The following is a 24,896-nucleotide window of genomic DNA, read 5'->3' as shown; positions in this document are numbered from 1 at the left end:
CTCCTCACGTCTGCTTCCCTTTCCCATTTGCCAGATGATGGGATCTGAGACCCTTACAGCCCAGAGTCGCTAGCGGTATGGGGTAGAGGGGGACAGAAGCACAGTCCAACAGAATAGAATGGAAATGTATCACCTATGTAATTATAAATTCCTCGGTAGCCATGTTAAACAGTAAAAACAGGCGAAGTTCATATTAACAACATAGTATTTACAATTTAATAACATATATATGAAGTTTAAATCAGTATATACAAAATATCTCAATATAAAATATGAAGTTACTAATGTGCTATTTTATATTATTTTTTCATGTGAACTTTTAAAATATAGTGTTTATCTTACACTTTCAGCACACATTAGTTTGGACTAGCCACACTGCAAATGCTCAACAGCCACACCTGGCTTGTGGCTACCTTACAGAACAGCATAGAGGGTCCTACAGAGCACACAGAAGCTAGCTATAGGGTCAGAGTGACAAAGCAGGAGGAGGACTTTTTGAAATGCAAATCTACAGTCCTTCCCCTTCTTTAAAAAAAATAAAAAACACTTTCAATGACTTCCTGCTGTTATGGAAAAAAACAAATTCATTAAAATGGCTCACAGTCTGATGTCCAGGCCCTTTCTTACTTCTGTGGTGTGATGTTTGTCTAAACCATCTAAGACTCTAGCCTGTGCACATAATCCTGGTGGGTGGTGAGCTGAGACAGGCAGGCACGACATACCAGCATTGCCAAGACAAAGGAGAAACCACCAAGAAGCCTACTCTCCTGTCCCACGGCTACCAACAATGTGGCAAAGTCTAGGAACCAGAAGAACCACCCTGTGGCTTAGCCCTAGAACAAACAACAGACTAAGACAGGAAGTGAAGCTACCCAGACATGGGTGGGATCTCTAAGTGGCGTGGGAATAAGGGTTGTTCTCAGGATTGTGAAAAGTAATTTTTATATGGTCATCATACAAATGTAAAAGCATCTGATTACTCATATAAGTGGCACTAAGGGAGGAAAACAAGATGCAAACTAAGATACATGCATCAAATTAGCCATTCAACAGAAAAGGATGATGTGGTCAGCATCATTAACTGAATTTAGTTCTATCCTTTAAAAATATATATATTTAATATTCAGAATGATTAATCCATGTGCATGTTCAGAAAAGTGAAATGGTATAAAAAACCCTATAAGCATGCACACAGAGTTCCAATTTATCAAACTTATAACTTACTACAAAACTGTCCCAGAGGAACTCTTGCACAGAATATAAATATTATTTCTAAAATGTATACTTTAGAAATGTCCTATCTGGGGCGGAGGGGCTCAGCGGGTTAAGCCTCTGCCTTCAGCTCAGGTCATGATCTCAGGATCCTCGGATCCAGGCCTGCATTGGGCTCTCTGCTCAGCAGGGAGTCTGCTTCCCCTTCTCTCTCTGCCTGCCTCTCTGCCTACTTGTGATCTCTGTCTGTCAAATAAATAAATAAAATCTTTAAAAGAAAAAACATCCTATCTGGACAAAAGATAATTTCTTATCAATCCCTATTTTTTTTTTTAAAGATTTATTCATTATTTTCAGGGGTGAGGGACAGAATAAGAGTGAGAGAGAGAGAATCCTCAAGCAGACACCCCACCAAGCATGGAGCCTGGCGGTAGGGCTTGATCCCATGACGCTGAGGATCATGACCTGAGCTGAAATCAAGAGTCAGATGCTTAACTGACTGAGCCACCCAAGCACCTCACTTTCAATCCCTATTGAATAAATGCTTTTAATAAGAAATATAATGGACTTAAATATTAGTGATTTTTACTTAAATATGAAGAATTACCTTCTCATATCATGGTTCATGTTCCTTCAAGATAAAAATTCCTTGATATGGAATATATTGTGATGATATGGATGCTTTTTTGCTTCTCAAAACACAAGAGTTAATACTTAGAGAATGTCCTTCTTCAGAGTGTCACCAAAAACAAAAACAAAAACAAAAAACTGTGTGTATATATGTAAAAAAATACATACCTTAAAAAGGAAATTTTCTAGTACATAAAAGATTATAACAATGTTGCCAGGTTATCTGTTGTTTATATGAAGAATAAGAAGTTTGCCAAGACGCATAAGACTAATTCCTTTAAATGCTCTTAAAACTCAAAGAGCCACAGATCCTAGAATAGGTAATTGTCTGGAAGTGAGGGATAAGATGTCTTAGACTCCAGTTATTTTAAAATTAAATTAATAAGGAAGGAATATCCTATACAATAGCAAGGAAGCTAGAAAAATTACAAAAAGGATGAAGATCTTTATGAATGGTGAGGGTGTGATTTCCAGAATATAAAAGTTAAAAAAACAAAGTACAGAAAGGTGCTTCTTGTAAGCACCGTTTTTATAAGACAAAGAAGGAGAACCAACCATACATTCTCTTTTGTTAGAAGGATAAATCAGGAACAGTAAAAATGTTGATCAATGGAGGACAGGAGGCGAGTGAGATTTCTGAGTGCAACTTTTTGTAGAGTTTCTAAGTTTCAACGTCAGTGTCTTACATTTTCAAAAAACAAAATTAATAAGGAGAAAAGACTAAGACTGAATACAAGCAAGGAAAATGGATCAAAGTGGTAACATAAATAAGGAAAACGAATTCTAGCAACTTTCCAATACATTATCTTGACCGTGAAATGACAGTGAGATATATGCCAAAGATTAATGAAGTTTCAAGAGATCTTAAACTTTACTCAGTTGGTTTATGGATGGTTCTATCATGACATCATAATTTAAAAAAAAATGTGTTGTATATGGTAAAGCAAGTAAACGTAACGATAGCATAGTGAATCATGAGGAACCAAGATTTTCCTCCCTTTCCCTATGATCCTCTGTTTTGTTTCTTAAATTCCACATATGAATGAGACAAAATCAGTGAGAGAGAGACAAATCGTAAGAGACTCTTAATCATAGGGGATGCTGGAGGGGATAGGGTCAGGGATGGGGTAACTGGGTAATGGGCATTAAGATGGGCAGGAGATGTTATGAGTACTGGGTGTCCTATAAGACTGATGAATCACTGAACTCTACCCTTGAAACTAATAATACACTACATGTTAATTAACTGAATTTAAATTTTAAAAATAATACTAACATTTTAAAAAATCATTAAAAAAAAAAGAGGTGAGCATGAGAATTCTGGGGATGGATGGTAGCACATTGTAGATGTATTTAGTATCACCAAACTGTACACTGGTTATGATGACCGATTTTGTGTGTGTATATCTGTTGCACAATAAAAAATTGGGAAAAAATATTAAAAAAAGGAACCAAGATTTTCACTGTTAAGAGATAAAAGATCAACACTTCAGAAGTGAAATTAAAAAAAATATATATGCATGTGACCCAACATGAATGCCCAGCTCTCGGAAGGGACTTACTTCTTGGCAGTACTGCAGGATATCCTCCTTGGTGCCAATGCAGGTTTTGGTCCCCGAAGGATCGGACTCCCACTTTCCATTTTGCACGTTCATGTGCATGTTCAGTTTGCCGCAGAACACGGCAACCTGAGGTTCTGCCAGCAGGCCGGCATTGCCGTCAGTGGGCACCTAAAAAAAATAAGTTCAGGTTAGTTACACAAATCCACAGCTCTGGGGAAGAGGCTGGGGAAGGGTTGTAAAGAGGAACATGGCATGCAGCGATACCAAAAATAGTTCATTTTCACTTCCAAAAACTCCCACAAGTAGGAATTAGCTCTGCCGTCCACGTTCCCTTGAGTATCATGTAGGCTAATACATCTCCAACCACCTATATAGTACAGTGCTTTTTTTAAATGTTGAAATACAGGCATTAACAATGCTGAGAAGAATTTATTCATTGAAAAGTTTATGCAATCCCCCGTAGCAGATTCTCCAGTGCCTACTGAAAGGTTCTGAAAATAAAATAAGGTGTTTTTCTGAAATAAAAATAATCACTCTGGAGGAAACCATATTCTCATAATAGCCTCCAACTGACTCACGCAAAGAACAATGCCAACTCCCTGCTGGATGACCAAGTCTAAGAGTAAGGTTGTACGGTACCTCCCAGAGCTGAGGGCATGGTGTCAGCGTGCCTTCTAGTTAGCAAGTGACATTATTATTTTCTAAACATAAAAATTACTGCAGAACTTACCATGCACAAATATGGCTGAGTATGTTGGCCATTCCACTGGTTTTACCCAGAATATTCCCTGGTTATCAATCTCAGCTTTTTTTTTTTTTTAAATATAAGACTTTATTTATTTGAGAGACAGGAAGCACGAGAGCATGCGAGGAGAGAGTAGGAGCAGGGGGGAGGGGCAGTTGAAGAGGGAGAAGCAGACTCCCTGCTGAGCAGGGAGCCTGACTTGGGGCTTGATCCCAGGACCATGACCTGAGTAGAAGGTCGCTGCTTAGCCAACTGAGCCACCCAAGCACCCCATCACTCTCTCAGCTCTTAAGGACAGGTAAAGTGTGCTGGAGTCTCACCTCCTCATGTACACTGTGAGGATACAGCAAGGTCTCTTTCCCACAATCTACCTGCTGTGTGCTAAGCTCTTAGTAGGTCCTAGCTATTACTGTTATAGGCAGTATACCATTTCACCAACATAACTGAAAAGGTTGCCTATCTGTATTTCCAAACCCTTCTGTGAACAGATACTACCTTTCTAGAAGTGTTTTTCAAATTTTACCTAATGGGTTCTGATGTGTCAAAAGATTTAAAAAAATCGACAAGAGATAAAAAAATAAATCCACAGGAGTAAAAGCGTTATTGGAAAGCAGGGAATCAAAAGATACATTAAGCAAAGTAATTCCTCCTTTGTTAAAAAAGCCAGCCGCTGAGGAAATGGGTGACAGCCATGTCAAGAGGAGTAAACTTCCACCAGAAGCCATTCATACCGTCGAGAACTAGATGATTCTATAATAAAGTGTATCATTTCTAAAAATTGTTCACAGGAGGGAATAAAAAACAAAACACTAAAATTGCACTGAGAGATTTCAGTTAAGAAATAGCTTCTTGACATTTCTTCCCACAGAAATGTAAAAATAGATCAAACATCTGTCCATTCTAGTCAGCTTCGTATATATTTTGTCCAACCACAGCAGATTTATGTCGTTTAAAAAAAACAACAATCTCGCACTGAACCCAGCTGAGACCCGTCACAGATCCGAGTGCAAAAGCTCCTGCAAAAATCTCTAAAACCGTATTTCAGGTAACATTTTCTACGTATCTAGTTCTACTTATTAAGTATATTATAAAGGTATACTGAACAACATTCTGCCTCTCCATCTCCAGATGTAACAGAGCAGCTGAAACCACAGTATCGGGTCGTCAGCAGGAATCAACAAGAATAGTCGGGACCCCTTGACTCCCCAGTCTGGGCCCCTTGCCACCTCCTGCAATTTCCAAGCCAGAACCTGGGCATCTCATTTTCCGACAGATGCAAAAACCAGCCTAAGCAGAATGCTCCACAAACGTTAAGTTTCACAGCTTTTTTGAGGGAACAGGAGGAAATTCAATGCCTTGATTCTAAAAAATCAGAATACAAATTTTGTCAATTTTATTGAAATAAGTAGTGAGACAATAACTCTGAAAGAAAGTAAAATAATCATCAGATATCTGTAAATAAGACCCTATATGAGATGCTATAGAGGATATAAAAATATTTTTAATATATAAAATTTATTTATCTCAATGTAAAATATGAACCCTTGTCTTCAAGGAATTTATAGTCTAGTAACAAAATCACAACTGGCTTCTCCATGATACTTCATTCTGTTCAAATTCACTCCTTGTCCCAAAGATTTCCAGTCTTAGAATCTTGGTAACTTATCTCTTAGTGAACGGAAAGACTAATGGTCCCCCCACCACAGTTGGTAATTATTTTATTGAATGAATTCCCCCCTTGGTAGCTCAAAATGTCTCTGTACCTCACATCCTCCCTGACCTGTTCACTACAGTTTCTACCTCCTCATCCGTGAACATGCCCTTCATTCCATACCTTCCCTTCAAGGAACATTTAAGTGCCAGTTTCTCTCCCTGAGGCAGCCAGCCTCCAAGAAGGCCCCCAAGGACCCTGGCCTCTGGGTACTTAAGGTCTTGTCAGTGCTATCCCATAATGCATAAAAAGTCTGTCTGCACAACAAACAAAATAGGGCAAAAATGATATGTGGCTTCCAAGGAAAGGTCATGAAAGGCACCACGGCTTCTTCCTTGCTCTCTGGGATCCCTCGTTTTTGGAGAGCTCAGCTGCCATGCTGTGCAGACATACAGGAAGCCCTGTGGAGAGGCCACAGAACGAGATGAGGAACCATGGCTTCCTGTCAACAGAAACACGAGTCAGCTTGGAAACATCCTATAGCCACATCAAGGCTTCGGGACCACAGCCCTTGGTGGCAGGACTGAAACCTGGAGTCAGAACCACCTGGAAAGACGCGCCCAAATTTGTGACCCATAGAAACTGAGATACTACATGCCTGTCATTTGAAACCACTGCATTTGGAGTGACCTGCTACCCAGCAACAGACACCTCACATGCTCCTCCTTCTCCAGCTCTGTAAGATGGCCACAAAGAGCCTTTGATCTCTTCTACTTGAAAAATGCAAACAAGAGACAAAAAAGGATTCCTCCTTTCTTTCATCCTCCAGAGCAGGGGGTCAGCAAATTTCTTCCATTAGGGGCCAGATAGTAAATATTCTACGTGTTGTAAGCAAGGTCTCTGCTGTGACTATTCTACTCTGCTGTTATAATAAAAAAAAAAAAAAAAAGCAGCCTCAGACAACATGCAAAATGGGTGTAGCTGTTTTTACAATAAAATTTTATTGACAGAGCAGGCAGGGGCCATCATCTGCCTATCCCCTTTCTTACAACAAATTTTATCAACTGGTGATTTCAACACTCACTCACACCACCTTCTCACCTGCCTCTTAAACCTCCTTCCATCTGGCTTACATTCTACCCATCAACTCAGATTGCTTTCTCAAAGGTCACATTTGGCCTCTGGAGAAACCAAATAGGCTTTTTCTTCAGTACCTGCTGCTTTTCAACTTCTTGGCCACACATGAATTCTTCCTTGGAAGTCTTTTCCCTTAGACTCTGTGGCAATGAACTACCGTGGCTCCTCTTACTCCTCTGATTATCCCATTACTAACTCATGATCCTTCAGTTCTGTACTGGAAGACATTCTAAAGATGGTGGGGGTGGGGGTTGCTTCTTTTTTACCTTCTTTAAAAAGTCTTCGAGATCTCACGCTCTCAACTCCTAGCTGCAGCACGGCAACTCCAATGAAACAACCATAAAAATCAATGGCAGCAAGTGACATTTCTTTTATCAGTAAGTTTGCATATACAACACATGCTAGGCACTGAACTCGTTTTGGGGACAAAACAGTAAATTAAGCCTTGCCCTTGCCTTGACAACAGGATGGCCAACCCTCCCAGTTTGCCTGGGACAGAGGGGTTTCCAGGATGTGAGACTTCTTGTGCTGAAACCAGGAAAGTCCCTGGCAAGCTGAGACAACTAGTCATCCAGCTGACAAACACATCAAGTAAGTGTTTTCTTTCGTTCCTACCTTAATTTCTTTTTATTTCTTCCATTCTGCATTCTGTCATCCTCCCCTTTCCCTGACTTTACAGTTCTTTTGATGCCACCTGCGTGTCTGTTTGTATGAGCCCACTACTCAAATGGTGGTAATCTTTCTCACATCTCAAATGCACTGATTCTGTCCCTATCATATTACCGAAAAACATTTTTTTTTTTCTAAGTAGGCTCCACACTCAGCGTGGGAGCCCAATGCAGGGCTTGAACTCATGATCCTGCGATCAAGAGTTGGACATGGGTTGCCTGGGTGGCTCAGTTGGTTAAGCGTCTGCCTTCTGTTCAGGTCGTGATCCCAAGGTCCTGAGATCAAGTCCCACATTGGGCTCCCACCTCAGTGGGGAGTCTGCTTCTCCCTCTCCCCACCCCCTGTTTGTGCTCTCTTTCAAATAAATAAAGTTTAAGAAGAAAAAAAAGAGTCAGACACTTAACTGACTGAGCCACCCAGGTGGTGCTACTGGAAAACTCTTTTTTAAATTTTTTTTTTAAGATTTTATTTATTTATTTGACAGAGAGAGAGAGAGCGCACAAGTGGGGTGAGGGGCAGAGGGAGAAGGAGACTCCCCGCCAAGCAGAGAGCCCAATGTGGGACTCGATCCCAGGACCCTGGGATCATGACCTGAGTGGAAGAGAGACGCTTAACCGACTGAGCCACCCAGGTGTCCCTGTAAAACATTTTTAATTGCCTTGTGATCTCTTCCTTTTAACAAAGGTTGTTAACACCAGAAGATCTATGTTTCAGCTCCTTTTGGATTTTTCACTAGATGAGATCTAACAGTAACTGAAAAATTAACTATAAAGAATCATGATCATTAACACACTTCATTTTCTGACAGTGGAAAATGCTTAATAGTTCAAATTTTGATTCCTCAATAATTAGGGCCAATTATTACACTAAAAATTACAAAACTGGCTGTATGTATACAGCTGTTACATTTGACATTACAAGAGCCCCTTCACAAATTAATACTTAATTCACAGACACATGTTTCTCGGGCAAAAATTCTTTCTCAAACCTATACCAGTTGTGTACAAGATCACAGCAATTAGCTGGGAGATGCAAACTGAACAAGAAGTTTTTCTCTTCTTACTGAAGCCCACCTGCAAGAAATTGTTCTAAGTAACATTCCTAGCTCAGTCAACTTAAAAAAAAAAAAAAGAAAGAAAGAAAATCCACAAGGATCTTCACCTGCATCAAATAAGGGTTTTTAGAAACAAAGCAACAAAGCCCTGGGTTGCTACAAGGAGCCCCCTCTTTGGCACAGAGCCAGAAGGAAACCATCACCAGCCAAGGTGGTCACACAGGAGATAATATATAGCCAGCCGTCACCTAAGGGCCTGACAGTTTTACTCAAATCCCTTTTTCTGAGTGCAGCCTTAAAGAAATGGCTTAATAAATCATATGCAGGGTCTGGTGCAACACCCGTTAACGAGGACACTCTTAAAACCGAAATCTTTGGGTCCTAGGGTAAGTTATCTGCTGCCAATTAAAACGCGTACTCTCTCAAAGTCTTCCTAAAGAGAATTATTCCTAACTTTTCAAAAACATTTCTCCTTTTAACAGAAATCTGCAGTGTAAAACGTTAGTAGATGGGAAACAGAGCCACTTAAGTAACCATCACATTTTAATTTTATTTTCATCTTAATGCCGTGTGAGGTAACGTAAGGTTACTTGGCAGAAACGCAAGACAACACCTAAAAGATTGGAACCCTGGCATAACTGGCCATTCATGGTGCGTGTGTTTCTGAAAGAGTGAAAATGAAGATAATTCTTGTAAACGGAATGACTTTCCACTGACATCATAAGACCAGAGATGCTTTCCCATGGGAAAACAGTGTTTGGTGACAATGAACAAAATAAGCGGCTAAAACAATGGAGCATCCACACATTGCCTCCAAAGCGACAGCCTATTTATTACAGAATGCCCTGAACTACAGAGACCAAAAGAGTGCACCTAAAAATGCTGTTCATCTTTTATAAACAATCCTTTGCTGCAAGAAAAATATTTTAGGGCCATAATATCTAGAGAACTAAAATGAAAATGGACTTTCCAGAGCAAGTTAGCTGGAAAACAGGCTTTACAAGGGCTTAAGGGGAAATTAACATAAACAAAAATAAACATATATGGCTAATTGAAGCCCATCTGTGGAGCTGAACCTGAAACTTACACCAAGAATTGATGCACTTTACGAGGGCAAAACCAGCCTCTCCAACAAGTTCCCCTGCAGTCTTTTCACACTGGGTGTTCCCTTTCCCAAAAAAAGTTTCTCTCTATTATCATCAAGGAGATCAAAATTCCTTATAGAGCAGGCTTGGCAGCATTCCTCCCACACAGTCCTGACTAAAAGGGAAAGGGAACAAGGAACGCTCTGTTTTGCTGGCTGAAAAGTCTCGCTTGGCAAGGAGAGGGCAAGGATCCATAGCTTAGCTGCATCCATGGATTTATGTAATTTTAAGGTTCGTGGCTAATGAAAACCATCTGGTTTCTGCATTTAAACAGGCTTCTCACTGGTCTGAATAGCTCGCCTCATACGGTAGAGTATTTGGTATTATTTAATCAGTTCACAATTCCCCCGGGGGTGGGGCCAGATTCTTACATGGTATCTTTTTAAAAGCACACATGATACTATTTCTATCAAACCCAAGACTTTCTCACATAAATACCTTTTACCTGGGCATAACTCAAATGTTCCCCACAAAAACGCTTTTAAATTTACTTTTAAGACATTTGGGATTTCCATTTTCAGTGTAATTAACTGTTATCTAGAATCACAATCTAGAAGATCTGCGAGTGAACCCCTTTCAAGGGGAAACGCAGTACATTAACGCTTAACATAAATTTTCTTTCTCCAAAGAAAAAGACTGACTGACTGTAAGGTTTCCCTTAACATCCTTCTCCCCTCCCCCAAATACCATAAGCAGAACCATAACATCTGCAATTGCCCATTTTGTATCTAGAACAGGGCAACAAATTAAAATTAGAATCCCAGAACTGGAAGCAGTGGTAAAATCATCCATTCCAACTCTAAGGAGAAGGAAAAGGCTCTGGTAAGGATTCATCCAAGGCCACAGTATTAAGAGGCAGAGGTGGGAGGTAGACCTACTCCATTAATGGTTTTGTATACGTGACCAGATGACTATCAAAACAGAAAATTGCGGGGCTCCTGGGTGGCTCAGTGGGTTAAGCCTCTGCCTTTGGCTCAGGTCATGATCTCAGGGTCCTGGGATCGAGCCTCGAATCGGGCTCTCTGCTCAGCAGGGAGCCTGCTTCCCCCTCTCTCTCTCTGCCTGCCTCTCTGCCTGCTTGTGATCTCTGTCTGTCAAATAAATAAATAAAACCTTTTTAAAAAGAAAACAAAAAACAGAAAATTGCAATCTTCCTAGGTTTTGCCCTCGGTGTGTGGGTGCATGTATTTACAGAGGGAAGACCGGAGAGGCTAGTCAAAGCATACAGAAAATCGAAATGCGATTATAGAAATTGTACACAGTTTCAATTTACCTGTATGGAGGGCTGGCCACCTTCATTACATCCGCTACTTGGGGCACAATTATTTCAGATCTTGAGTTTCAGGCTAAACTGCCCCGAGATTTGCCACAAGAGTGAGTAAAGAGAAAAGATTCCTTTTGAGAACTAATCCATATATATCACTCCTTGAAATCTGACATTCTTTTTGAGCACTGTTGACTTGGCTCAAATGACAAGTTTGCCCTCCTTGAATACATGGTCTCTGCTGGTATTGACAAAGTGAATGCTTGTATGGGGACCTGGAAAATGGAGACCACACCAGTGGCCGGGGCCCACAACATAAATCTAAACCTACATCAGCCTGTGCTTCAGGGAAACACCTGTCAAGAAATTTTAATGATCACCAATCGCAATGTGTCAACTGAGCTGTAGCGGGTTTACCTTACCCCAAAAAATAGGACCTACTAGCTTTATAAGGAAATCTCCCACCTCCCAGCCAATTATGCCCCTGTTTCTGCATTGCCTTTTCAAAAGCTCTTTAAAACTCTTCTTCCCCCAACTCCCTGGGGAACACTATTCCACGGCTTGTGGGGCACTGGGCTCCCCCAATTCATGGGCTGTCTTCTCTTGAATGAAGGATATTAAACTTGTAACTTCAATTGTTTTAGTTTTGTCCTTTGACAATATCAAGTTTTTCTTTATGCTCAGAAGACAGATATTCTAAAGCAGACCCCAAACTCCTTCCATTTCATAACAAGTCCAGTAACTAATTCTTGCTGCTGGTGGCCAGCAGGATATCAAGAGTTCTCTCAACAGAAACCTTTGTTACTCAACACCCATAAAATTAAATTACCAATGTTTACAGCATGAATTTTAGGCAGGCCTAAGAAAGAGTGATGTCCACTGCCCAGAACAGATATAAAATCTAAAACTGGAATTTAAAAAAATAAAGTCTCATAGGTGGCAAAACTATATGCCTAAAAAAGATCTATCCTATAATGCCCATTTAGTCCTAAACAGTAAATGTTGTATATTTTATATGCAGTATATTTAAACTGCATGCATATATATAACATATATATCATATATATTTTACCATGCATAATTTTATCTAATGTGCTTGCACTGGTAATGATAGTCAAATTCTTTTCAAGTTCACTGATGTAGAATTAGTTTATCCCTTTAATTTTAAGTTTTACTGGTATGTTTCATATAGTTGCCCAACAAAACATACAGTTACAGTATCTTTAAACTATTTTGACTCCCTTAGCATTGCTAGCTCATCGGCCTCGACCTTGTGCACAGGGAGATAGGAAACAAGTTAAGGGCAAAAATCAAAGCATCTACTTAGGGCTTTCCTTTCATGATCTCATTTGATTCTGAGAAAAAACAAGATAAGTCACTTCCTCATCTACTTAAATAATCAGAAAGACTCAAAATCTGCCTAGGACTCTAATCACAGCTGTTAAGCTAAAACCTATGCTTGCTTTTCTCTTACTGAGCCAGCCGGTATTACTTCTCCTAGTTCTTAACCTTTTTTATTTTTCAGTCTTGAGTATTATTTTCAAATAACTTCTTCCCACTATGGCTGTAATATTTTGCAGTTCTTTGTTTCTGGCTTTTTAAAATATTAATTTTAGGGATGCCTGGGTGGTTCAGTCGGTTGAGTGTCTGTCTTCCGCTCAGGTTATGATCCCAGAGTCCAAGGTTGAAGTCCACACCAGGCTCCTTGCTCAGCAGGGAGCCTACTTCTGTCTCTGCCTGCCACTTTCCCTGCTTGTACTCTCTTCTCTCTCATTCTGACAAATAAATAAATAAATAAAATCTTTAAAAAATAAGTAAAGTAAAATATTATTTTTAGAGGAAGTAAAAGGGGAAGCAGATCTAAAGTTTAAAAGTTTAATCTGCATTTCTTAAATTTAAATCACTAGATGTTTACTGGGTGTTATGCACAACTAGTGAATCATTGAACATTACATCAAAAACTAAGGATTTACTATGTGTTGGCTAACTGAATTTAAATAAAAAAAATAAAAATCAATCAATCAATCAATCAATCAATCACTAGAGGTTAACAACCTAGTAATGTTTGGTGGCTTTCTCTTTAAGAAATCTCCCCTGAAATGCGAATGAAAACTTTCTCCTAAATTTGTTCTTTCCTTAAATCGGAAGTAGCGAACTGAATTTGCAAAACAGGGGTCTAGAATCACCAACATTTCAACTGTTAACACATGTTCATCAACCCTTACACCTTACCTAATCTGTATTTTCAGGGATATATGCATATATCTCTCTCTATATACATACGATACAGGTAGTTAGTAATAATAGTAATAAACGTGCATGTATATACATGGGGGATTACTGGTAAAGAGCAAGCAAAGTTCAAATGAAGGTGTTTTGTTAAAATCTCATTCTAGAGTTAATGCATTTAAATCATGTTGCTAACAAGCTGGAGGACCTAAAAATTGGGTTTCCCAGAAATCCTGGTTTGTTTTTTAGTTTTTTTTTTTTTTAAGATTTTATTCATTTACTTGACAGAGAGATCACAAGTAGGCAGAGAGGCAGGCAGAGAGAGAGGGAGAAGCAGGCTCCCTGCTGAGCAGAGAGCCCGATTCGAGGCTCGATCCCAGGACCCTGAGATCATGACCCAAGCCGAAGACAGAGGCTTAACCCACTGAGCCACCTGGGTGCCCCAGAAATGCTGGTTTGAATGGCATCCATTGAGAAGAAATTTGATAACAACAAATGAACAATTTTCCTGTATAATTTCTGCTATTTCTGATAGCCAGGGCAGATTAGCATTCAGTACACAAAGCAAGCCAGAAAAATTCAAATTCTATTACTCCTCTCCATTTTAGACACAGGAACAATTCCATAGGTGTTCAGTTTCTGAAGTTTTATTATTTCCTATCAAATCTGGCCAACCTCAGCCAAGATCAGTGAACCCAGAGGCCTGGGAACTACCATAAGTGGTTATTATTTTAAGCCACTGAATTTCAGGGTGGATTGTGGCTTTGTGTCATTGCTGTAGCAAGGCAAACTAATACAGGTATATATCTGATAGAAATACTAAAGTACTAAGTAATAGAATCAGAGCTCAGAATTATTTCAGAAGGTAGACATTTTTTCAAATTGAAATTTTTTAAGTATATACAATATACTGTATTTTGCCTGAAATAATTCTTTGAAGCAGTACAGGACAGGAAAAGCACAGCTGGGTAGCAGTTCCATAAAAAAAAACAAAACAAAAAACAAAAAACAAAACAAAACAAAAAACCTTCCAAAGGCTTTAAGAGATGAAAATAAAAGGAAAAAATATAATAAAGGCAATGTACTCTTACGTTTTACAACTACAAGGCCCTGATGATCATGGGAAATCCTGTTGTGCCAAATCACATCCTCAAAGATGTATTACTATTTTTATTTTTTTAAGAGTTTCTCTTTTCTTTCCTTTTTTTTTTTTAGATTTTTATTTATTTGACAGAGATCACAAGTAGGCAGAGAGGCAGGCAGAGAGAGAGGGAGAAGCAGGCTCCCCGCTGAGCAGAGCTTGATATGGGTTCCATTCCAGGACCCTGGGACCATGACCTGAGCTCAAGGCAGACACTTTAACCCACTGAGCCACCCAGGAACCCCAAGAGTTTTTCATTCTTTAAGTAATCTCTATGTCCAACGTGGGGCTCGAACTTACAACCCTGAGATCAGGAGCTGCATGTTCTACTGAGTGAGGCAGGCAGGCGGCTCTGTAGTCACATTTTCAGATAAACATTAAAAAACTAAAGAAAGGTTACCTTGGAGGGTATGAAACGGAATAAAGGAAACCTCATTTAAAACGCAGTCATATGGCCAGAAGAGGGAGCTCTAACACCCTCACTACTCTTCAATTGCATCCCCATCAAGAAGCCTATTTTGCTACTCCAGCAGGAGGAAGAATTTCTCTTCACCCAGCAACAAGGTCAGCCAATAGGAAAATTCCACACCTCAGCCAATGAGAAACCATCACTACTCTGAGCTCTTGCATTCCTTCAAAGGACTTGTATTCAAAGCAGTCCCTCCCAACTTCCTCCTTTTCTCTAAAAGTACTGTTCCTGTCTCTTGATCTCCTTTGGTTTGCCAAAGCTTGTGTGTCCCAAGTTGCAATACCTCTGCTACTCCCACAAAACCCAGATGTTCATAAAATAACTGGCTGTGTTAATATAGGGTTGACAAAGGAGACAAAATTTTATCAGGTAACTTTAATGAAAATGAGCAAAAAGGAGAAAACAACATCTGAAGGAAAATTTCAAGGGAAAGTCCCTAAATGCGAAAAGAGTGATGGCGAGTTGCTGAGAAAGAACATCCTGTCATGGAGACGGTGAGCACTTCCTCAAGGAGCCGTGTAAGTGGATGGATAACCAGCTATCAGAGTTGCAGAGGAGGCTGCTCAGCTGGGTGGGAAGTTGGAAGAGGTTCAAAGTTTTCAAAAGTTTAAAGCAGTAGGATCTTGTGCTCGAATAAAGTTTTCTGTATACCCCTCACAGCTGGGCATTCCCCCCTCAAAACCTGGATTTCCACCTCACACAGCTTGTGTAACAGGTCTCTCCTAAAATTTGCTCTACTACTGTCTTTTCTATTGTGAGCCTATGGGCCTACTGCTCTCCACCTCAAACACCTTTGCTCTCTTCTGTCACTGGCATTCTTTTTTTTTTTTTTTTAAGATTTTATTTATTTATTTGACAGAGAAAGATCACAAGTAGGCAGAAAGGCAGGCAGAGAGAGAGAGAGAGAAGCAAACTCCCTACTGAACAAGGAGCCTGATGCGGGGCTCGATCCCAGGACCTGAGATCATGACCTGAGCCGAAGGCAGAGGCTTACTGAGCCACCTAGGCACCCCTGTCACTGGCATTCTTCACATAATTCTCAAGAAAAGGACTACACTGTCAAGTACCCTGGACCTGTACAATTAAGGGCGAACACTAGCTGTTTGAATTGAGGAACTGAATTTTTTTTTATTTCACTGTTATTAATGTAAATTTAAATTTTAAAAAAGTGAGTCCGATTATTGAAAAATGTTTAAGCAAGTATACAACTTGAATAAGCAGAGCCACTTTCTGACTGTTCATTTTATGAGCTCTTAGAAAAATTTTTCTGATGAAAATTTAGTGTCCTAGTTGAGATTCTGATGACTTAGTATGAAAAATTATATTGTAAAATACTTCATAATTTTTATATGCTGAGTGATAAGTGGGTTAAACTTAAAATATATTAAAATAAATTCCAATTGTTTCTGCACTTTTTAAAAATGTGGCTCTTGAAAATTTTTAACTAAGCATGTGACTTACATTATATTTCTAATAAACAGTGCTCCCCTAAAACATGTCAGACAAAGGCAATACAGAATTTAAAATGTGGTAATAAATGTCCATGTCAACATATTAGCCATTTGTCTCTCATCAATCTTACTGCGCTCGTATCGCTTCTTCTCAGTCTTTCTTTTAACTCTTGGAAATGAGGACTTGAATTAGTTTAGCTGGCACAGACCAGCACATTTATCAGAAACCTGATAAATATTTGATAGGAGGTAGAGAATCAGATAAAACAATGGATTAACTGTGGCAAAAGAGCCACAGGCTCTTGGTTTTATCTCTTAGAGCTGAGAAACAAAGATCTGACTGGGGATGGATAAGACAATGCTCCAAACACATGCCCTTTTAAGCTTTTAAGATGATGGCAATCACCTGCTGCTGTCTTTAAATCTGACTGATTCTGTGGGCTTCTACATTTTTCTTTCTTTCTCTTTAGATCTCTGTGAATGACAATTCGTGTAAATGGGCAGGTTTTTTTTAAATTGAGTTAAATGTATTTTGTTTTCACTCAGTATGTTTTTAAAAGGAAAAATTTTAATGAAAACAGTCTAATGCTATTAATTAAACAATGCTCCTGCCTCGTATTTCACACGTGGCTGTGCAAATGCAGAATCTTATTCTAATTACACTCCTCCCAGCAAAGAACATGCAAATTGCACCACAAAATGCTCATGCTAAGATCATATCCCCTAGAGCAGCACGTGCTTGCTGAACACAAGCAGTGAGGACGCGGGCCACATGTAGCCCAGCTCAGCCCTCCGCAGGAGGTAGAGGTATGTGCCGAAGAGGGTGGGGTAAGAAAAGGGGATACAGAGTTCTGGAATGCTGGGACAAGTACTTCTGTCATTTGATACCTCACGTTGAGATCCTACCAGATTTCTCCCATATGACACCAAATTATTCCTGAAGTTAATGCCTCCATATCACCTGGGTTTAGCACACAGACAGAGCCAAGTAAAGTGTGTATTTATGAGCTCTAGACAGAATTTATCTCATTGACCTGGAACATACTGCCCCCACATAATTTGCAACCTGAATTGTTAGGATTGTTCTGGGGTCATTTCTCTTTTTAATATGAGGCTCTGATGTTGACCTGATATTTGAGATATCTCACTCATTACCTGGCAGATACACTTATCTCTACCTTTTAATCAGTAGCATATTCCTCACAGGACACCCGGGTGGCTCAGTCGGTTGGGCATCTGACTCTAGATTTCAGATCAGGTCATGATCCCAGAGTTTTGGGATCAAGCTCCTCATTGGGCTCTGAGCTCAATGCAGAGTCTGCTCAAGATTCTCTCTCTCCCTCTCCCTCCGCCCCTCCCTCCCCTTGCTCTCTCTCTCTCTCTAAAAATAAAGAAAATCTTTAAAAAATATACATCATAGGCATCACTAATCTAATGACACAGCTCTAAAATGGACTTTATCTGTAGCACCGCAGTATTCTAGAGCAGAGGGCTTATATGCTAACATGCTTAAGGTAAAAATAAGTGCCTATTTAAAAGTTTAGTGTCGCCTTTTCTATTTTTTTCCTTTTATTACTGCAATACTGACCCACTCATAATGTCCCACATAGATGAAACAGTCCCAAAGGATCATTAGATGGGGAGAAGAGAACAAGAAGTCTTTGAACAAACTGCAGCTGGGAGGATAAAATGGAAAACAAGCTTCCAGAAGAGGTAGTGAGTTTACAAATGGAGTCAGTTTATCATTTAATTAGAATATGTACAGGAGGGCCATACCCACACATCTGCATCCTAGAGTTACCCACACAACTTGGACTGGAGAGAAAAAGGGACATATTCCTCTAACCTCTGTCAGCCCAGAAATTTGTCCCTACTCTCATTCGCAGCTTCGACCAGGTTTTAGGCTTCAGGCCACTATGAACCAAACAGAGGCAGAGAGACCAACAGGGCTAAAACGGGGAGGGGGGGATAAAGGGATCCCTAGTCTTGGGCTGTCCTTAGTGAGGGAGTCAGTATACACTCTGGGCCTGGTACATTACAGATTATCCATATCCTTTAATATCTTTACAATTTCTAGTGCTAAAATGGTATGAAAATACTTACAAGATTACAGACCCTTAGAAAAATGTGCGTTTTGCTGGTAAGTTAAGATAGAATACTGTCCCTTTGATGTATAGTAAAATCTGAGAGTAGCTGTCAGGGGGTGAGGGGTGCACACATCAACCTCAGAGCCCCTGCTAACCTCTCTAGGAAGTCATTTCCATCTGAATTCCTACTAGCTTGAGGTAGAGCAGCTCTGAACAGTCTCAGCTGGCCTGTCAGTAAAATTGCAAATTTACGGGATTTATATGTTTTAGCATGGGTTGAGCTTGTGTCTTATAAAATGGTACCAACTGGCCCTTGCCATTAGTAGACTGTTTTCAATGAACAACGAAGATCAGAAGTGGAAGAATGATAGTTAACAAATTTCATGAAAAGATTTCTGAAAAATTTTTGAAGCAAGTCATATTAAGTAAGGAGACCAGGCAAGCAAGGGAAAGAAGGGGGACTAAAAGAATTTGCTCCATGAACGTTAATGGAAATAAAGGAATTCAGATATTACCATTTACTTCTGTTCATACCACTTCCTAAAGATACCCATATACATACACTTTCATATTTACACATAGGTAAGAATCCACCTACCGTCTGTTGGGACTGAAAAAGATTATAAATAAGCATTATATATGGGATAAGAGTTCAAATATCCTTATGTCAAGTGGCATCAAAGAATTCATGATCTTGAAACTTCACCTTTCTATTTTTAGAATATCTGTAGAACTATTTCAGGAGGAGAACATAAAGTACCTTATTTTTTAATATGCAGACAGGATATTTACATTATGTCCTTTGGTTTATTTCCTTTCAAAGTTGCATAATATTTACCAACCGTCTACTTTTCCTGTCTGCTTCAAACCCTCATGCTATTGTGTTTTTATTACTAGGACTTTTAGTATAGGAGAAAACTCCCTTCCAAATGTAATAGAAATTCAGAGAGAGTATTATGTGATGTGAGGAATCTGTGATAACATTCAAACAGCATTCCTGCTCATTGTTCAAATTGTATTCTGTTAACTTATCACTTTCAGTGTAAGCCAAGATTGTTTCTTTTCCTCCAGGGTTTTAACACTGAAGAGTACTCAAGGTTTAAGTTTCAAGCTATTTGCTAGATAAGCAGAAGCAGATTATCCTTCCTCAGTAAGGCACCAAGCCTTTTCTCAAAGAAGCTTTCCCTTTCTGGAACTCTAGACTCACAATAAGAATTGTTCAAATTGCCTTTCCTATCAGAATAAAGACTATTAAGAACTACAGTACCAGGAGAAAAAAATTCTGAAAGGAGGTAACAGTGAAGACTATTTCTACTTTCTTGGCTATGTTAAAAAAAAAAAAAAATGTTGCAGAAAGAAAAGCCCAGGAGCAAAAGAATGTAAGTGTCCATATTTGGGGTCTTACATTTCCACTTGTAATGTCAGTTTCAGTGACATAACATCTGAATATTAGCTTCTTTATCTCTAAGTGAGAACAGCACCAACTATTCAATTTAGAGGCTATTAGGGACACAGATATTATCTAAATGAAGGCAACTGGACAGTGACGATGGCAAAAGCACGTGGGGTGCTCTTACAACGAGGGTGAGGCTGGTGGTACCCCCTGTAGGTATTCATCTAAGTTTTATCTGCTAGAGTAGAAGAAGACATAATGTCTACACACGTCAAGTAGTGTGAACAAGGATTCCCAGTCTTTGCAAACAAGATGAGTTAAAGATCTTCTTTGACTTACAGTGGGGTTACATCCCAATAAACCCATCGTTAATTGAAAACATCTTAAGTCAAAAATGCACTTAATACACCTAACCTACTGAACGTCACAGCTTAGCCTAGCCTCCCTCACACTTCCTTCCCTACAATTGGGCAAAATCATCTAACACAAGGCCCATTTTATAATAAAGTGTCGAATACCTCATGTAATTTCTTGAACAGGGTACTTACTGAAAGCGAAAAACAGAATGGTTGTCAGCCTGTTGGTTGTTTACCCTCGTTATTGCGCTGTTTTTATTTTTTAATTATTTATTTGACAGAGATCACAAGTAGGCAGAGAGGCAGAGAGAGAGAGAGGGAAGCAGGCTCCCTGCTGAGCAGAAAGCCCAATACGGGACTTGATCCCAGGACCCTGAGTTCATGACCTGAAGGCAGGTCATGATTGCGTTTTTTACCCCCCTGATTGCGTTTTTTTACCCCGGGAACTATGGCTGCCACCACTGCTGCCCAGCATCAGGAGAGAGGACTGTACCGCAGATTGTGAGCCCAGGAAAAAATCCAAATTCAAAAGTACCATTTTTACTGAATGCATCTCATTTTCATTTCACGCCATCCTAACGTCACAAAATCTTAAACTGAACCATCCGTACTTCATTGTCTACTAACCGAAGACCCTCTTTGCTCATTGGTACTTGCTCCTCGTTCTCTCCCACTACAAGCACTCAATAAGCATTTATGGAAAGCATTAGGGAATGCCTGGCATGAAAAATGCAACAATAACGGGCATGTCAAAAATGTAATCATTGACAAAGGTATGGAACGATACAAAACAAATTCCAACTCAGATACCTGTGGGATTTTTTTCTACTGTGGGCACCAGAAGGGTAATTTCCTAATGCACAGAAAATACAGCACCCACACCCCTGTCTTTACCAACTCCCAAATGCCAGCTAGAGCCCGACTTGTTTGAGGAACTCAGGCTCCTCTTAGTAAAAACAAAACAACAGCAGCAACCAAAAAACCCCAAAACCAAAAAGCAAAAACATGGTGCAAAAGGCAAGGGGGCTTGCAATCTATATGTCTCAATAACCTTCAGCGATAATTTCCTGACTTTTGGTAACACATTCCTGAGAGGAGCAGTATTTTGCAATTCAGGCAGCATTTTAAAAAATCAGATTATCTCACTAGACTCCTAGATTTGCACAAACAGTGCGGGTGGCCAGACTCCTTTAATAAAACATCCAATCACCTATTTAAAACATTCCTGCAGCTGAAAGCCCTCAGCAGCATGAAGCTGATTCTCAGAGATTTCAGTGTAACCTAACACCGAAAGTGAAGGCTAGTGTAAAATAATACACCTGAAAATATTACAAGGAAGAGACAGAAACTATTTGTTGAACAGCTAAGCAGAACAGCACATGCTGATGGCTATCAAACACTTGTCCTTCTCACTTCTAACAGAGAAGGTTTCAGAGTTTGATTCCTGGGTTATGTTTCAGGAAAAGTTCTGGCTTGATGCCTTATATGAAGACAGACATTGCCCAGGTACAGAATACATTCAAGCCCTGGGGTCGAGGGGTGACCCAAACATCTCAGACTTCCACGGACACAGAATGGTGCCCCACTCACTCATAAAAGGTACTAAAGTGACAAAGAAGTAGCTGGTTTGATTTGGAGGAGGCAGAGATGGGTGGGAGCTGGCACAGAGCAGGCAGACTGAAGACAGGAGCAGAAAATGTACATGGCATGAGTGTGGGGAGAGCACAATTGAAAGGCAGAATAGGGTTAGGTACAAATGACCTTGAATTTGCAATAATATGTACAGCCAAGGGGAGCTAACTGTCACCTTGCACAGACAGCAGCAACCCATCTGTGTATGAGGGGAACACACGGGCACATGACCTTCCTTTGTAGACCCCTTTCTCTCTTAAGACATTTAAAATTGCTATTTTAAGGCTGTGGTGGTATAAAGGGGACCGTAATTGAGGCTAGATTCATTAGCATATATTCATTATTACAGTTGTTTTTTTTTTCCTTCTGATTTTAAAAGATATTACAATGGAAACATTTTCATGGGCCCTTAAAGCATCAAAGGCCCAAGGCACTGTGGCTACCATGCGTAATGGAGAAGCCAAACCTTGGGTGTAGGGAAAGGAGAGAGGTGCATGGCTAAGGATACAGCATGAGTTTAAGCAGCAGGAGAAAAACAGGCAGCGAAGGCAGAAAATGAAGCAGAGGCAGAGAGATGGGACCCCACGGAGGGCCGGTGGCAGGGAAGGAATCTCCAGGACCTGCCCGGACGACAGCAGTAAGTGTCAGAATATATCCTGAGAGAGATTTTGAGTTCATCCCAGTGCGATGGAAGAAGGAAAGGGATAGTCACTCTGGTCACCACTCCCCAAGATTTCCCAGCACACATCCCCATTCTGCCACCACCTCCATGTGCCACACATCACACCAGGAGTTCTCGTATCACTATGGGTGACCAATCCATCCGCCACTCATCACCTTGAGTGATGGGACATTATTTTAATTTTCAAAACTACCAGATGTTTAAAGGAGCTGTGCAGGGTTGCTGTTACTATGTCTACGTAACCTGGGGAAAGAATGATCTGGAATCTTGCATCACTAACTCATTCCTGAGCCATAGGGAAATCTTTCTGACACCTGCACAGGGGGATAAGCCCTAAAATAGGGAAAAACCATGCAATACAGACCATATCTTGTCCCTGAGGAAGAGAAGCATTATACTGTGTTGCAAAGATTTAAGTTTTACCAAGAACTCTAACCACGGGCTGTTTAAGTAAGCTGAACTTTTAAAACAAATCTGTTCAAATAAACCAAGAGAAGTGCACAGCTGTAACCACACACACACACACACACACACACACACGTGTAGATTCAGGCTTCCTACATTACTGCAGCAGCTCATGGCACATAATTCCAAATAATAAGAATTTTAAGTAAAATTCTTCTGGATTTTTAGATTTTTAGATTTGCTAGAAGGTGTTTAGTTTCTTTTATAAGTACAGCCAATCTTCAGTAAAAGATTGTTTTAACATGGCTTAAAAGTAATAGCTTACTTAAAAGTAAAAGCTGCTTTAACTTGGCACTAGACTTGCCAATGCTATTTGGCTATGCAGTGGATCTCTACCGGGAAAAGCGTTTTAGCCCAAGTGGATCATGAGTCACCTTTCGTTCTGCGCTCCATGAACTGTTTCTAGGTTGAGGCTCAAGGGTCTCAGGAAAGCTAACTGCCACAATGTTGGTGTTGCTTTTGTTACTAAACATGCCACCATGTACTGGGGTAGCCTCCCCCAGCCTCCCACAACTGAGCATTACCTGGCTCAAAATGTCAGTAGTGCACCTAGGTTGACAACCCTGACCTAGCCTCTTGCTCAGGGTGAAGAGTCACGTCTTACTCATCTCTATATGTCTAGGATAAAACTTGGAACAACACTGGTGCTCCAACAGTGGTTGAACTAAACAAATTCTCTCCCAGAACACTGAAATAACTAATCCAACCGAAATAATGTAAAAAGGATGACTATAAAAGTTCTATAAAATATGCCTTGCCTTCCACAGATACAAAAAATGACATATGTTGATTTTTAAAAGATACGTTGGACATCAAGTCATTAGCATTATGCATAATTAAATACCCCCACTCAAGAGTGGCCCAGTATTATTTAGTATGTAGACAATAAAAAAAATAATGTATTAACTTTTATGGGTCAATCTATAACAATAACCCTAACAATGAAGAAGTCTCGAGGGTTCATTATCCAACCTATGAACACACAAAAAGGGTGGTAACAGCTTCTAAACAAAACTGACAAGAACACCCTCATGTACTCATTACAAGGGCTCCAAGACCAAGAAATCCACCCAGATCTTCTGCCCATGGGTAATTCTGGCCTAACTCTAACCAATCATTTCATAATGACGGACTCAAGACGAAGGGAGAGAGGCTAAACCGCTGGAATCCCTTTGAATAACTTATTAACTCTACAGGAATAACATGTGTATGCTAACAGGTTCTATTAATCAAAAGTCCTTTGAAAAGACATGACTAAAAAAAATTGTTTCCAGAAACTTCTTCATGTGGTGTGTCTGCACCTATAAACCTAATCAAATCTAACACTGCCTCTATCTCTAGAGACCTCTTTAACTCCTGATTTCCTTCATCTCTAAAATGGATATAAGAACACCTCACCACATAGGCTATTATGAGATTAAAATTCAGTAATATACGTAAGATGGATAGCAGGTCATTTGCTTTACAGAGAGCTAATTGTATGGACTTGGCTGGGATTTAGCAGGAAGAAAGATGGGATTCCAGTATGGGCGCTTCCGGAGACATCCAGAGAGACTGAACTAACATAACACAGCACTTCAAATCTCCTGAGAGCTATCCCCACAAAGATGTCTGCTCCTTATTCAGGAATCCTGAGAGGATTTTCTGCTCTAAAGAAAATGCTGACTACATAACCAGATATGACACACTGGTTTAAAGAATGTCTTATGCCACTTGAAATAGACAATCTTTCCTCATTTATCTGCAAGATGTCTGCCTGCCAAGTTGTTTCTAAGAGAGACAAACTAGTAACTGCACAACGCCATCATTCCCAGCCACAACCTGCAAGCTCAGTGTGGCAGATCTGACTCACCAAGTTGATACAGTATTTTTAAACCATCGGAGATATTTTAATTCACGCAGGTTTAAGTTGTCAATTATAA

At 39.9% G+C, this 24,896-nt stretch overlaps 1 protein-coding gene across 7 annotated transcripts in view; it reads right to left on the bottom strand.

Annotated features, from left to right (window-relative positions):
• Positions 1-24,896, bottom strand: part of APP (amyloid beta precursor protein) — a 275,938-nt gene that overhangs the window by 212,853 nt on the left and 38,189 nt on the right. For all 7 annotated transcript variants that reach the window (XM_080809147.1, XM_080809148.1, XM_080809149.1 and 4 more), the window contains exon 2: positions 3,405-3,572. In XM_080809147.1, the coding sequence (XP_080665273.1) occupies positions 3,405-3,572 (168 nt within the window). The remainder of the gene's footprint in view (positions 1-3,404; positions 3,573-24,896) is intronic.

The sequence above is a fragment of the Martes martes genome (genome assembly GCF_963455335.1).
Source record: "Martes martes genome assembly, chromosome: 1".
Taxonomy (NCBI): domain Eukaryota; kingdom Metazoa; phylum Chordata; class Mammalia; order Carnivora; family Mustelidae; genus Martes; species Martes martes.
The sequence above is the reverse complement of the archived record's forward strand: the minus strand, read 5'-3'. Positions and strand labels throughout refer to the sequence as shown.